The following is a 16,844-nucleotide window of genomic DNA, read 5'->3' on the forward strand; positions in this document are numbered from 1 at the left end:
AGTATTCAAGAAAGGAGTGATATGCTTATTATATACTTAATCGAAAAAGCCCAACCGCTGCGCGAAGACAACATGCTAGAGCTTATTCAGAGCGTCGAGTTCCTTCAACACAAATATTTCCAAAGTTGGTTGAAAAAATACAAGAAAACGGAGGCGTGTTTGATGTTAAAAGCATACATAGATGTCACAGATTTGTAGATGAACAACCTGAAACGAATGTACTAGGATTCTATGAAGCATATTCATCGACTTCAATTACTAGATGTTCTCAGGAAATACCGCTCTCCCGCAGTTCAATTCATAGAGTTTTGAAGAAATACTAATATAAGGCTTTTAAATTTTTGAAACCCCAGCAACTAAGCGACGAACAATGCCAGAGAAGATTACTATTTTGTAAAAACTTCCTAAACAGATATCAACAAAATCTTTATTTTTTAAAATGCATATCCTGGTTTGACGAAAGTTTTTTTACAATCAAACATGGTTGTAAATGTCATAACTACTGACACTGGTCTACGAATAATCCTGAAATAATCTATTAAATGAAATCTCAAGGATATCAGTCTGTTAACGTTTGGTGTGGTGTAATAGACCGATATACATTAGGTCCCATATTTATTAACAAAAAATTGACTCGAGAACATTATTTCTATCTGTTACAAAATTAAATAGCTGGACTGATTGATGATTTACCAGTGAATATTTCAGCTAGGATAATGTGGTAGCAAGACGGTACTCCGCCTCACAACGTAAATCAAGTTAAAAACTGATTTACATTGTCTTAATTTGGAATATCCAAATAGTTGGATTGAAAATGGAGGAACAATTGCTTGGCCACCAAACAGTCCAGGCCTGACTATAATAGACTTTTTCTTTTGAGGGTGCATTAAAAATATAGTATATAAAACACCATGCGATAATACCAAAGAGCTCAAACTAAGAACTTCAAATGCAATGAGTTAAAGAAAAAGGCAAAAATGTTACTTCACGTAGTAAATTATACAATTAAATTATATGAAAAATGTGTTGACAAAAATGGCAGACACATAAAACAATTTTTGTAATTTGTTGTTATATAATTTAATGTTGTATTGTAATGCATAATTTGTTGTATAATTAAACATGTTTGTAAAAGTATTATACAGTTGAAGTTAGGTATAAGATATGCTTTATAAAATATACTTAGAATTTCAAGTAGAATTGAATTCATTAATATAATATACATGTATATATTAGTTGTTTCTTTTAAGAACAGTAATGGCGTTTTCTAATGAAGAAATGACTAATATGGTTAAAATTATGGGTTCTTAAAAGAATTTATTGTTCTAAAAGAAACAACTCAAAAGAAACGTCAAAAAATGTTGATTAATTTCTATGACATTTTCCATAAGTGACGTCAGCGTTCACATCGACAAACGTTGATAATTATCGAAAGAATGGCAAGTTGGTGTTCTGTATGAGAAAAGAAAATAATTTTTTTCGACGTGAAATGTTAACCGTACGAGAAATTTCCAAGAGATAGAAAAGTTGGAGAAAGGGCTAATGTATCATCAGAAAAAAAACGATACGATGCAGCTACCCAATGAAAAGTTCTGATAATTTTTGTACGAAGGTGGCTAAGAATTTATCACTTTCACATTGAGAAAAGACATGAATGTTACATGAAAATAATCTCTGTACTAATGAATAAATGCACAATGGGATTCATTAGAATTCATTGAAGCATTCTCGAGATATAGCAAAAAGAATTTTTTTTTTCAAGAACTTTGACCGCCAATAGCATATAAACGAGAAACTTTTTTCAAATAACTTTTGACCTAAATCTTAATGTTTTGACCCAAATAATCTCGTGATACCATTTTTGACATTGATTTTCGGGACACCCTGTATATATATGATATAATATAATATCCATTTTAAAAAAATATAAATTAGGTTAATATCACGCAAAATCGTTAGTCTCTTATTTTTAAAACAGGAAAAAACTTGCTAGAAAACTGTGCAATATGGTTTTTACTTCATCTGGACACCTTTAAAAACAAAAAAGTTATAGTTGATTAAAATGTTATCAAAGATAATGAAACACCCTGTACCTTTATTTCAGTTCTATACAACACAAAATAAATTAAAAATCTTAAATACTTCAGCCGCAATATTCCGTCTAGCATGACGTGAATAACCCTGTATACATAAAAATCATTCTAACATTTCCTGGAGACGGAAATGAGAGAAAATGTATTTTGAAGGATCCTTTCTCATGGCTGACAGTGAAAAATATTATTAATCAAAGATAAGCTCCAATAACCCTTTAAATCGATTTATTTCTCTGCTCCAGATGAGCTTCGGCAACAATTTGTAAAATTATTTAACTTGATTCAGGTAGTAAAGCACAAGATACTCGTGAAAGCGACGTTTAATGAACTTTAAAACGTAAAGGTTGGAAAGGAAATCTGATGAACTTCATCTGGAAACGGTCTGCAACGCGGGGAATGCCCTGAGGAGGCTGTATTACATACGAACTGAATAATTACACATTATATTAATTAGAATAATTTAGAGGAGACATTAGAGCAATTTAGATTAATTAAATTAGGGTTTTCTTTATTCTATAGCAGCTTCTCAAGCACAGGGAATATTCCTTCAGACGTGGCCGGGGTCACATATTGTTATTTCACAAGAGCATTTTGAAACAACTTTTCATTATTAAAAACCCCGGCCCTAGAGATTATTATCCTTGGGGCTCAATTTGTTGGATTATAAGGGGCTGTTCCCCTTAATTATCCCTAATTTTCGGGGCTCCGTGCATCATCTAGTGTAAATTGCCTTCAGGTTGTGCCGGCAACATTCGCTAGTATCTGGATTCCAAGCAGATAAAATCGTATTATTGGCATTTTCCAGCTAAAAATTAATCCTTGACGTGACTCGTTATCAAGCTTCGAAGGTGTCAGGCAACCACTGATGAAAATTGGTTCTTTATTAACGTAAATTCAATATTCATCAAAGCGACAAAAAACCGTTCAGATATTTAAGAAAATAAGTTCTTTCACACCGAGTCAGCTCCGAATTGCCGGCGAAAATTCTTAAAAGGAATGACAAAATGTTTCTCGTAAAAGTTTATCATTTCGGAGTAAGCGCTGATGTAATTGCAAAGCAAAAACACTGTAACTTCCATTTATGCCTCGAGCAAAAGTTCCTATGTGTAACGGCAGAGCTGTCTGCACGGGAAACTTCTATATTTAAGTTCCTTGTACCTTTGTTACCTTAACGAGCGTCCCTTTTTATACATTAATCCCATTACATTTAATAATAACTTTTTGTCCTTAGCCCTAGACAGTAATAAAACTTTGATGTCTCATTTCGACATATGTGAAATTATGGGGTAAAAGGTGAACGAAACCACAGGAATTTTATTCCTAAAAAACCAGAGCAGTGTACGAGAAGGTTACGACGTGCCATCGAAAATATAAGGTCTGTTCGGAATCTTTAAAATGTTCTTGACAATGTGGTGACGGAAATTTCTCCCTCAAAACTTTCAAATTGAGGATTTTCTGGATGTTATTCGTGAATGTGTCTGTATATACATGCACCTATTGCAGCAGAAATTCTTAAAAGGAATTACAAAATATTTCTCGGAAAAATTTGTCATTTTGGAGTAAGCACTGATGTAATTGCAAAGCAAAAACACTATAACTTCTATTTATGCCTCGAGTAAAAGTTTCTATGTGTAGATATTTCATTTCGACATATGTGAACTTATGGGGTGAAAGGTAAACAAAACCATACGAATTTTATCCAGAAAACCAGAGCAACGTACGAGAAGATTATATGCTATCAAGGAAATGAGAAAGTCTGTTCGGGTCTGATACGAGAGCAAGCAGCCTTGCAGCCCAATTATTGGGCGTTTACAGTTCGAATTCATGACTTACATACTACAATAGAAAATAAACTTCAGTTTGTGCTGAATTTTATAAACTGCATATTCAAATACTCTCCTCGATGTTGCTCTTCGCTATTCTCAGTGGGAAAGGTATTTTACAACGTTATTTCATCTAAGAGAAGTTGGAGAATAACGTTGACAAGGAACATTTAATTCATTACCCCAGGGTATGCTAAACATTCACTTCAAACAAAGTGAACATATGCTCTCTCTTATGCGAATAGAGGCGGAAACACTGAGCTAGAAAGTATGCAAAAATCGGCAATTAAAAGCAGAAGAGACAGCATTAAAGGACTTTTTATTTACCTCAAATGCATTGAACCTGTTAATTAAAGCGATACTTTTCGAATTAACATATTCAGACTTATTCTGAAACTGAATAATTTTCGCTGTCCCCCCAACAAAACTCATTCGAACGAGACTTAAATTAGATGGAAATGGACGAGTTAATTAAAAATAACAAGCTTATGGAGTTAGTGCAAGGTTGTCTTAATTTTAAGTAATTTTTAGTAAAGCTTAAGTATAAATTTAACTGGTAAATTTTTAAATGAATAAACTGGGCATACTCTCCTTTTGGGTACTCAAATCCTATATTTCTTTTAATAAGCAGAATGTGGTGAAGCTCTCGCTGTAAGTGTGTCTGAAATACATTAATGAGAAAGCCAGTTAAACCAATTAGATGAGTTTTTAAGATTTGTGATTCAAAGTATCTTGACAATGTGGTGATTGAAGTTTCATCTTCGCCATATTGTTATGGGCCAATTAGGAAATCTGGGCAATATGGTGAAGAATAACCTTAAGGTCACTATTAAAATAAATACTGAGTATTAATTAACTATGTGACTTTCTTAGGGACAGCAAGAAATTTGTATGGTAAATCGGCATTCAATCGAATTTCTAAAAACTTTCGTTATACTCGTTCTTATATCGTTCAATCAATATTTTTGCGATTAATGCTCACTCCCAACTTTCTCTTTTCCGAAAGGAACATTTACATTGCGCATCTGCTGACACTAAAAGACACAGGCAAGCTCAATAAAAGTCTGGTCATTAATATAAAATCGAAAACCTTCCTACTATTAATCTAGAGAAAGGTTGAGTCATTACAATCCGTGATAAAGCTTTACGGCCCTGTTGATATTTGCTATTTTAGTGCAGATCTTGGCTTTAAAACGGACCTGTTTGAGTTTTATTATTTTTGAAGTACAAAATTAAATCGCAAACTTGTCCTATTTTGTATGAAACTTTAATTTTGAACTCTGAACTTTGGAGTATTCTTTCACTGATTACAATTCATGGTATGGATACATTGTTGCGGTACACAGAAAATGGAAAGCCACAGAGAGACAGTTTACCACGATTCCCTCCAAAGGTCTCTAAAGGTTGAAACGGAAATTTGTTTCGTCAAAGAGCTACTATTAATAAAATGAACGTCATATATCTTGGAAAGTTGCTGGACGTCCAGATTATAAAACATGGGACCATCAAGATAAACATCATACTTTTAGCGGGTATGATACACATTTTAACTGAACAACACGCTAGAATGATTTTGTGAACATATTTCAAGCTCATCCCGTTAACGCTTACGAGAGTAATTATTATCATGACTTCGATCAGCTGTTAATTTGCTTTCTTCCCTTATAAAGTAAAATTTTAAAATTGAATATAAATTTCTACTATCTGTGTTAACATCTATAGGGAAATTTGGAGACCTCTTAAGGGACGTAATTTATGGCTCTTTCTTTACTGTTAACTCACACCAGAACTGTGCCACTCACATCTATATAAAAAAAAGGTTTAGAAACACGGGAACTGCATCTTTACACCTTTCCTAAATTATATAGCAATTTCGACAGAAACTTTTGTCAAGAGTTCCAACTAGCGCGAAACCTCCTTAGACATCCATTAACGAAACAATGGCGTTTATTCATAATATCAACTTCCTCTTTACTCAACGGATAACGGCCCTATTCTGACGGGATATATTTATCTTTCGAGCGAACCTAATGTTTGAAATATGTCGTTGACAATCTTAACAAGGCATGGACACGATAATAATTTGAGAATAACCTTTAGGAATAGGATATCAGCCAGTACGACAAGCCTTAAATAAAATATTAACCACTACGGCTGGGTAAATCGAGGAAACTTCATTAAAAACAGCACAGATGGGCTTTTCGTATTTGTGAGAGGGAACTAAATTATCCTTTAGAGTTCGTGATTAAAAAATCTGGGAGTGGAATTTTTCTTTTGGAACTGACTCATGTTTAGAATAACTAAATCAAGGCTATGATTCAAAATTTCTTGACAATGTGGTGACGGAAATCTCTATTTGAAACTTGGTAAGTTGTATATTTTCTGGTTAATATTATTGGTGAAGTTCTCTGTGTATATGCTCGATATCCTAATGAAAAAGGAAGCTAAAGTAATTGAATCAATCCTTGGAATGCGTGATTTAGAGCTATCTTGACATTTTCCGATCGGTGCACTTCGGTGTGCTTGCCTAATACACTAATGGCTAGGTGATCTTATCTCACGTATGTTCATAACGTCACCGTTAAAAAATACTCTTTAAAATTTGTGAGCAGTCACAGAGCAGAATTTTTTCTTAGAAACTGATTCATATTTGGAGAAATTAAATCAACAATAAAATTTAGGTTTAGAAAATATCTTGACAATGCGGTGACTAAATACTCTCCTACAAAATTAAAGCCATGTTGGCACTTGATATTTTCTGACCAAAATGGTGAGTATTTCCATATGTCTGCCTAATATATTAATGGGTTAACTCTCTTACCATTCCCAAACACGTTCATAACATCGCCGTAAAAAGAAATGCTAGGTGTTAATTAACTACGTGGGCAAACTTGCGCGAGTCAATAAAGTTTTCCTCATTAGATTGGAGACAATTTGTGTAAGACGAGTTACACCATTCCAAATTCCTTTAATGTGCTCTCGGCGCGTCACGCCCACCAACTCCAAGGAATTTTCCATTTTCCGTTAACTGCCTATCAATTTAACCCCTGATGACACAGTTTAACACGTCACTTCTAAAGTTTTATCGCCAGCAGGTGTGTTAATAGCCTATTCGCTCTCTTTGCATCTAACATAAAATGACTCCCTGTAGAGCGACCATCAAAGACAAAAAAATTCCTCGGCAAAGGAACAGCTGATTTTTACATACGTTCATCTTCAATTTAATAATATGTCTTTGCACTTTCCAGGGCGTCCTACGTTTCTGTATTAACGGTAGTTGCCTTCTCCACGGAAAGATACATCGCCATTTGTCATCCCCTGTACCTCAGGGCGATTTCTGGACTTCAAAGGGCGATCTGGATCATCGCGGGACTCTGGATTCTTTCCTTCCTTTGCGCACTGCCGTTCGCCGTCTTCACCACCATCGTTTACGTTTACTACCCCTACAACTCCACGGAATACCCCATTATGGTAAGCGATAACCCTGGAGGCTCACCCGATCAATCATAGCTGGAAACACAGGGAATCAATAGTGTGTAATTCATTATTGGAAATTGTAATTATGCAGGCCCGGTCCTGTTGCAGGGGGGCAAGATTTCAGCTAACATTAATCGAATTGATCAAACCTTCTATTGTTTAATATTATGTTCTCGAGCCGTGGCTGGTGTTTACTGAAGGTGTAAGGCTCAATTGGTAATGTACGGATTCTCGCTCCCATATCCTTGTATCTTGCTTGAATCTAATAATAATCAAAACCTGCCTTTGAGTAATAGAAGGAGGGGGGTATATGTAGAGGTAATCAAGTCTGGAATCAGCTTTCCAGGAGTTCAGCTAACAGACGCCCCATTTTGTACTCCGCTATATTTCTTCGTGTATTTCAAATTTGAATTTGCAACCAAAGGTCGAAATCTAAGAGAAAAGTTGCTGCTCAATAGAGGAAAAATCAGCTTTTTGATCTCACACAAATATAAAATAACGTTTCATGTTTCATGCCAGATCCATCTTTTGTGCTGATGCGAAACGAGAAAGAAAATATTATTTACATATACCCTCACATAAGCCAAAATTCCTATGGAATATCCAGGGCCATAATTGAAAATTTTATATGTGCTTCCAGGAATCCGCAATGTGCGCCATGACTTCCCAACCAAAAAACCTACCCCTGACTGAGGTTAGCAGTGTTATGTTTTTCCTCGTGCCGATGGTGATTATCGCCATCCTCTACATCAACATGGGAATCACCATTTCTCGAGCTTCCAAGAACAAATTCGAGGACAAAGTCAAGGGATCCATACACAGGAAAAACAAGAAAAATCAGAGCAATCGCAGCATAATCAGGATGTTATGTAAGTCCATGACTCAGTAATACGACACTATATTGGCGCAGTAACTAATTGAAAATAAATGGCGGAGTAATGGAAAGTAATGGAAATTCTTCGCAATAAATGAAAGACGTTGCGAATAGCCAAGTTTTATTAAAACGAAACCCACGCCCTTGGTATTACTATTATTATTATCCGGGTGGGGTAAATAAATCACGGTTCGCTGGTAAGTTTCCTCCAATAGAGAGGATAGAGCCAAGTTGATTTTAAGGCTAGATCGGGCAATCTGAGGCGTATCGCTTCGAAAAGGTTTATCAGCTTGATGTTGGCCACAATAACTGCTGAATCAGCAATGGATCGGCCACAGTTCAAAGCCCAAAAGGTCAAGTAAGTCAAATACCCACAGTCCGACCTACATCACCATTTACCCCTGGCAGCCAGGTAACTCCATGCGATGGGGTAACACCTCAAAAAAACTAGTAAAAATCTTGCTGCCACCTGCGTTTTTAAGTTATTATTATATAAAATGTAGAAGGGTTTAACTTTTAAAAGAAATTCATTTTCTACTGGCAGAAAATGGCGATATTCAAATTACGCTCGCTTAATGGAATTTTTGTGTATTTAATATTCTTCGTAAATGCATTTTAATTTGATCGAAAATGTCGAAGGTCGTTTTCTCTTGCGAAAAATGCGACGTAAAGAAGGCGATTATAACTTTTTTCTACGATGATCGTACTTTCTTGAAAATGTACTGGGTACTCTTATGAATCCTGCAATATACGGTGATTGTAAGCGCGAAAATTCCATAACTGCCACGAGAGTACTCTCAGCTATCTAGTGAAAAAATCCCTTAAGGTTGTTTGAAGCCGTTAAATAATACTATTGACATTAGTAAATGGCAGTGATACTGACATTCGTTTTTCATATGACTTCTTGTTTTAAAAAAACCTTCAGACAGACCAAAAAAATGTAAACACGTTTGTAGAAAATATGCAGCGTGTCATTGAAAAAAACACCCAGAGTTCTTGAACCGGGAATTCTCTTCGTACAAAGTAGAAGCTGAAATTAACAAACCACACTAGCTTTCACAGAAGGAAAGTTTACTCATACATTATATCAAAGTGAAACTCGTACGTTTTAAAGTTTTCTAATATGTCCTTGTTTGTTTATTAAAGGGTTATTTATATTTCTCTACGTATATTTTGGGAAGAATGGTCAAGAATGATAGATTTTTATCACAAATTTATGCAAAAAAATATTAGTTGACAAAATAATAGTTTGTATATTCTGATAGTCAAACTGAAGCCTGTACACTCAGGATTCCTAGCTCATAAATATTTCTTGATTCGATTGTGTAGTTTCAAATTTACTGTATTACAATCCAGTGAAATATTGACGAAGTTTTAAGTGTAATAATCAATATATTCATAATAATGGAACGTCAGAGGGGTCAAACAAGTGTAACAGAGAGAGTTAGCGTAGTAGTTAACCATCACAGACTTGGAAAATCTTACCGGGAAATCGGAAAAATTATTAATAGACCTTATACTACAGTACAAAACGTAATCACGCGTTCTAATCAGGATCATCGAACAAAAAACAAAGTAAGGAAATCATCAACACACATTCTTAATGTGTATGATGAACGTTGGATTCTACGCAAAGTTGCAGAAAATTTAAAGTTGTTTGCTCCGAAATTAGCAAAATTGATAGAAATCGAATTAAAGAAGAAAGTTAATCCTCAAACAATACGAAATTTATTGCATAAAAATAATTTTCGTGGTAGAGTCGCATGGAAGAAACCATACACAAGCAAGGCAAACAAAATCAAGCATTTTCAATTTGCTGAAGAGCACAAAGACAAAGATGTTTCATTTTGTAGCAATTTTATTTTGCAGCAATTTCATTTTGCATATTCGCGAACGAAACCAAATTCAACATTTTTGGCTCTGATGGTTTAATTAAAGTGTGGAGAAAACTCAATGAAGCATTAAAATCTAAGAATTTGCGAGCAACTGTAAAACACGGTGGAGGCTCCTTGATGGTGTGGAGTTGCACGTCCGCCAACGGTCCTGGTAACTTGTATTTCATTTATGGAATTATAAACCAAGATGTTTATCTTGACATCTTAAAACAAAATCTTAACTAAAGTGCTGAAAAGCTGGGCTTAAAGGATCGTTTTATTTTTTACCATGATAGTGATCTGAAGCAAAAGGCTACTAAAATTAAAACCTGGTTGTCATATAACTGCTCCAAAGTTAGGGAGCTCCATAAAGTCCAGACCTCAATGTGATCGAACATTTATGGTACCAGTTAAAGGTTGCATTCGGAATCATCAAATTTCCAACATCAACCAATTAAAATTGGCTCTTCGGGAAGAGTGGACAAAGATTACGCCTGGATATTGCCAAAAGTTAGTTGAATCTATGTCACGCCGTTTACGAGATGTAATTACTAATAAGGGACTGTCTACTAAATACTGACTTCAGTTTGTTGTAATTTTTCTGTTGGTTTATATTGGTGTGCGAGTTTGAGTTTGACTAGCAAAAAATAAAGAAATTTAAGTTTTTCTCATAAATTATCAAGCACTTTTTCTTTTAATAACGTTTTTTTCCTTGACCATTCTTCCTGAAATATACACAGAAACGTATAAATAAACCCTAATGACCAAACACGAAGGACATATTATAAATTTTCAAGATGTATGAGTTTCAGTTTGATATACTGCATATAGTATACAGTATATTTCACGGCCCTAATGATGTGAAGAAGTGTATGCTTCCGCACATATTTATTTATAGTATACAAAAAACGAATTAAAGATAATGGTCAACTGTCGTACTGTATGAACCCTGCAATGTGGCCGGCTTGTTTTATTAGAAAAAATTAATACATATCATTGTCGATATTATATTTGCAATTTTTTTTGAACTTATAAAATTGTATGTTCTTCACTTATTATCGAAACTTTGGAATAATATTATTTTCCGCGTATTGTTAGAATAGCGAAAAAAATATAATAAAATGTAAATTTTTAGAACAATCCTTAGAAGGGGTTGTCACTTATTTTTTTAATAAATTTTAATAATCGGCCCGTTTCTAGTGTTGACACAGTGCGTCGTGTCAGTGGACATTTCGATACGATTGGATGTGTTTCTCCCCTACATCATAAACGCCCCCACAAGATAACAATAAAAGGGAAGAGTAGGAAATTATAATTTGTGCCAGTATCGACGAAATTCCTGATCAGTCCCTCAAGGAAATAGCGGACCAATTTGATGTGTCACGTGCAATCGCCCACAGAGTTTTGAGGGAAAACGGATATAATTCATACAAGGTGCAAAAAATGAACGAAATTTTTCCTGAAGGCCTAGAGAAACGGCTGGTTTTTTGTGCAACAATAATGGAAAGGGCGAATAATGATGAAAATTTCATCAAAACTTTTTTTTACGGATGAACCGACCTTTCCATTATTGGGTCACGCTAATCCAGCTGTCACTCATTTCTGGTCAAAAGAGAATTTGCACAGAATATACAATGCACAAACCCGATATCATCAAAAAATTAATGTCTGGGCAGGTATTTTAGATGACCATGTAATTGATTTGTTTTCCATTGAACATACTTTGAACGGAATGAGATATCTCGACCTACTCCAAGCACGAATTATTCCGCCAATCCAATAATTACGGGTTGGTTGAATTTGATGATGTATGGTTTTAGTAAAGTGGTTGTCTTACCCACAATGTCGCTGTTGCTAGAAAATGTCTTGAGAGACATTTTCGAAATAAAATATTTTGTAGCCAGCAAAATCTCCTGATTTAACTCCTACAGATTTTTTCTTATGGGGTTATGTTAAATCTATAATTTACACATGTGCAGGTGATAGGATTAATAATTTAAATGTGTTGCGAATAGAAATTTGAAATTGCATGCAAACTATTAGCCCAGAAACACTTGCAAATATATGGCGGAATTTATATGAGTGGCCTGGTTACTGTTCTGCACAAGGAAGCCGATTTGAGCATTTAATTTAGTTTTGGTTTTTATTTTAATTTCCATTGGTTAAATTTTTATTGATTTTTTGTTTATTTCTAGAATTTCATTTTGTTTTATGTTTATGAATTATATTTATTTTCTTATTTAATTTTAAAAAGAAAAATTATTTGAAATTATTTTGATCGCAAACTTTAAATAACAATCAAGCAATCTGGCTGTTTAAAAGCAAGCCGGCAACATTGCAAAGCTCATACAGCACGACGGCTGACTTTCACTATAGTAAACGCCAAACAAAAAGTCTCGCACGTCATTTATGACGAAATAACGTGGCCACATTAGTTATGTTTATCTCGGAAACAATGCACAACATGTGTATTAAACTTATTTAGTTATCATTATCATACGAAGGTAAAACGTATTAAATATTACAAATATAATGTATTTGGTCATATAGGTGCATAAGATAATAAAATATAAACATAATTATAATAAAATATGGTCAGAAATTTTGGTGTGACGTCATTCGATAATTCTAATGAGGTAAACATGATCACTGGAAAAATTTTCAATCGACAGGGTTGCCGTTAATCGCAAACCCATGTTTGTTTATGTTCTGATTATTTGTGAGGTTATCTTATAATACCGGCGATTTTGTCGATTTTTGCTCTTAAATTTTCCTTTCTTTAAAAGCTTTCGTGATGTAAATTGTATTTAAAAATTGTTTTTTCAAAACAAATACGTCATACAGCTTTTAAGTAGGGATTTTTCAATTATTTTGAAAATGCCAAAGCAATTAAACAGTCGGTGCAAAGAAATGGTGGCTTCTTTAATCCACTATTTCGAACTGGAACGAGATAATAACGGACCTTTGTTACCGTTAAATGCTGTGCGAGAGGTAATTATAGATGGAATTTAACAATTGTAATATAATACAGGAGTAGATGAAGTCTGGCAACAGCGTAGGGCAGCGCGACATAGAACTTTGATGACGTGCGAGGCGTTTTGTTTGGCGTTTACTATATGTTTACTTCACTTTTTGTACACTATAAATGGAGATGTGCGGAAGCATACACTCCTTCATATCGCTGGTGTCGTGAAATATACTGTACAGTACAAATCAAGAAAATTTAATTTCAATAGGAAAAACCTCACCTGAACGATCTAAACCAACTCCCTTATAACGCAACATAAATTAGCCCCAACTTGACACACACATTCATCCCTTAGACATAAATCATTGCAGCGAAATCCATTAAGTCTGACAAGTAGTGACAGCCATGCGGATATAAAACATGAGAACAACGCAGCGTTGCCACTGTTACCCAATATTATCTGTTCACGTCTTTTAAGTAATCTTTTTTTGAGAAAACTCATTCTCTATTTTTATCTAATAACAACATTTTGTTGACGATTTATGATTTTCTCTGTTACCCGGTGAGCTCTAGGAATTTTTAAATTTAACAGCATATCAACAATTCAATTTCTTGGTTGGAATCCCACGCCGAGGCAAATTTGTCATATAAAAAACGCTCAGAATAGAAATGGTGTGCACTCATGCATGCATTATCCAGACAAAAGTTATTTCATCCATTTACGAGCTTGGAACCCAGGCAGACACTCCCCCTTTTGGTCTGCCGACAGTTTTGCCGGTTACTTAATGGCATGAATATATACCCGAGTGCGAACATTCATCGATTCTAAATCGGCCGCCAACTGCATGGACGTGACTGTACACCCCGACTGGTCATGCTATCGGCCGACTGTTTAATACGTGGCTTGCGGAGACCCTTAAATGCCAAACAAATTCCTGACCTTGAGGCTTCAAGCACGTAGCATACGTGGGTATTTTGTTTTGCCATCCTGATTGGCAGGTCATAAAAGATCATTGAATGCCTTTCATATTTTCGATCAAGATAGCTGAATCTATTAGAAACTTGAAACTTCTACATTAATTCGATTTAAACAGGAATTCACGCGCCTTTTGGAGCTACACACGAGTTCCCCATACTAAATGCGCTGACCCCCTCGAGGCCTCCTCTGTCCAGTTATGTAAGAGTTATTTAGCCCAGGTTATCTTTGCCCGGGATTAATTGGACATCCTGACCAATTTGCAAGACCCCACTCGCGAAACATAATTGCAAACTTCTGCTAATTAGTATCCAGTTAACATTTTGGCACAATAACTTTTGGGAAATCTGCCGCCTGGGACTTTCATGCGTAAATTCTACATTCAATTTGATTTAAGTTTTATAGGGTTAATTAATTTCAGTGTTGGGTATAAATTGGGGTGTTGACATCACGCACCCTGTCTTATTATTCACGGTTATTCACTTGTTTCACTTATTATGTAGTTGTGACGGGACGCTGGAAAAATAAACTTCATAACAACCCTGAAGTCTGCGAAGTAGCATTGATTACTTGAGTTTCTCTGTTAGAAAATCTCAATAATAATACATACTAATAAGTCAGAGTTATTGAGCCTAAGTAATACGCAAAGTTCATAAGGATTGCGAGTTGCATTTAAACACCAATTTTAGTTGAGAGCATAACTAAAAAACGCATTTTTTTATTTATGCTGCGCAATGCTTCCTCATTATACGCCTTTATCCTGGCACAATGAATATCTAACTAAACAGTTTTCAAAAGTGGCAACAATAGCGACTGTTTCCCCTCACGTCGGCTGAATACCGGGATCCTTTAAATTAATGGTTAGTTTGAAGAGCACCATTTTTCAGGATTTAAAAGGCATTTTTAATGTCAGATTTAAAATTGTGAAAATATGAGACGTTCTAAGATGAATTTTGCCCTAACACACCCGTTACTTAACCACGTCCGTTTAGATTTTAAGAGAATGTTATTAACAATTGGCTAATGCACCGCAACGTAAATATTTTTTAATAAATAATTTAATCTTAATTTCGAAAAGTTTGGGAGAAAATTTTAATAAAGCAATAATTTTGGTTTTTAACTTTCTTTTAAACAGGTTTTAAATGCGATTTGTAATTCAGTGTAAGTTCAATTGAGGGCAGACTTGGCATTTTCTTGACAATTAGGCGATACGTCAAAAAATTTTCAGAAATTTGTCTCCTTTCCAGAGAGAGTTGGAAAGCAATTTTTTACTTATTGTAGGGAATCACTGCTCCGGGATCGCCTACTAAGTTCCCTTTGTACTGCTTAAACTAAAAAATCACTAAACCTAATGATATATTATTTCAGCCATGGTAGTACTTGGATTCTTCATTTGCTGGGCCCCATTCCACGCCCAGCGCCTCATCACCGTCTACTTTAGGGAAAGTGCAATAATCGAAGAAGTCAACTACTGGATGTTCTTCATCACGGGGCTCTGCTACTACTTTTCCTCCACCCTCAACCCCATTTTATACAACGTAATGTCCGAGAAGATGCGTAATGCCTTCAAGGAGATTTTCTGTGGAATTAAACCAAAAAAAGCGTCGAAACGCGGCACTTTCAGGGAAACTAGCAACACTTACGTATCGGTCCACAACAATCACCATCATCATTGTATTTTAGCCGATGAAGATTTGTTCATTACTAAAGAGTGCGACGCTGCGCTGTTAAATGACGGCAGCCAAAGAAACGGTAAGAGGCTTAGCAATATTAGTAAGTCGAGCAGTGTGAGGAGTAAGGTTTTAAGTGAAACTGGAGTGTAGAGACATTCTCATTTCTTTTAGTGTTAAGACGGAATTACATGGTACTTATAATGATGTACTTATTATTATTGTCGCATTGTTAATGCATTCCATTGGAATTTGATAAATAAATTGATGGAGACCCAAGGGGCAAAGGCTATTACGCAAACCCTGTACATATATCATAGAACGATTTATCTACATGTCTCTAAATGTTTACTAATGGGTTCACCTACGCTTCGGCGTCTTTTTGATCCCTTTTACATATGTTTTTCAGTTGCGGAAAGATTCGGATATTGTTACGACCAAAACGTCTTTAAATCCGTTTGTAACACTTTTGAAATTTTAACAAAATGATTTCAATTTGTGTGATTGTTTGTTTTTTTGTTACCACTAATTTTACGTTATTTTTTTTCAGATTAATTAGCTTTTGAGCGATTTATGTTAAGACACTGGCACGGTGAAAAGTTTCATTAATGAACTACAAAAATTTAACGAAATCAGTAACAAACTGAACTTTTCACTCCTTCTCGTTCTAATTGGGAAACTTGTTACCTGATTTTCTGGGAGAAATGTTTCAATATTTAAACGCAGTACTTAATTCTATTTCATAGATAAATTTAACGTTAAGATTTGTGCATATTTTATGCAAATCCATGAGATCTATTTATAAAATTAATATAGATTAATGATGAATAAAACGATTTTTTAATGTTGAATTCGTTTTCTTCCAAAAAATTTCGCTTTAATGTCCCTACATCAATATGTGCGTGAACCTCTTGAAATCAAATAATGGAATTCTGAAAATGACAACAGGGCGCTTAACTTTTGTCACAAGGATTAGACGGCCTTGAGAGATAAGCACGCAAGTGCGACAAAGATGGCAACATAAAAATCAGTGATAAGCCGGTTCAGCAATGTTGCCAGATTTGTTTAAAAACAATACACCCCTTTAAT

General features: G+C 34.9%; 1 protein-coding gene across 4 annotated transcripts in view; it reads left to right on the forward strand.

Moving 5' to 3' along the window:
* The window catches only part of LOC136413271 (neuropeptides capa receptor-like), a 39,073-nt gene extending 22,477 nt beyond the window's left edge, over positions 1-16,596 (forward strand). For 2 of the 4 annotated variants that reach the window (XM_066396715.1, XM_066396714.1), the window contains exons 5-7: positions 7,165-7,387; positions 8,034-8,262; positions 15,454-16,212. In XM_066396715.1, the coding sequence (XP_066252812.1) occupies positions 7,165-7,387; positions 8,034-8,262; positions 15,454-15,908 (907 nt within the window). In that variant the 3' untranslated portion in view covers positions 15,909-16,212. Of the gene's footprint in view, positions 1-7,164; positions 7,388-8,033; positions 8,263-15,453; positions 16,213-16,305 lie in introns of those variants that run through there. The other 2 variants (XM_066396716.1, XM_066396717.1) reach the window with 2 other exon arrangements.
* The last annotated feature ends 248 nt before the right edge of the window (positions 16,597-16,844 follow it).

Source organism: Euwallacea similis, chromosome 13 (genome assembly GCF_039881205.1).
Source record: "Euwallacea similis isolate ESF13 chromosome 13, ESF131.1, whole genome shotgun sequence".
NCBI classification, from domain to species: Eukaryota; Metazoa; Arthropoda; class Insecta; order Coleoptera; family Curculionidae; genus Euwallacea; species Euwallacea similis.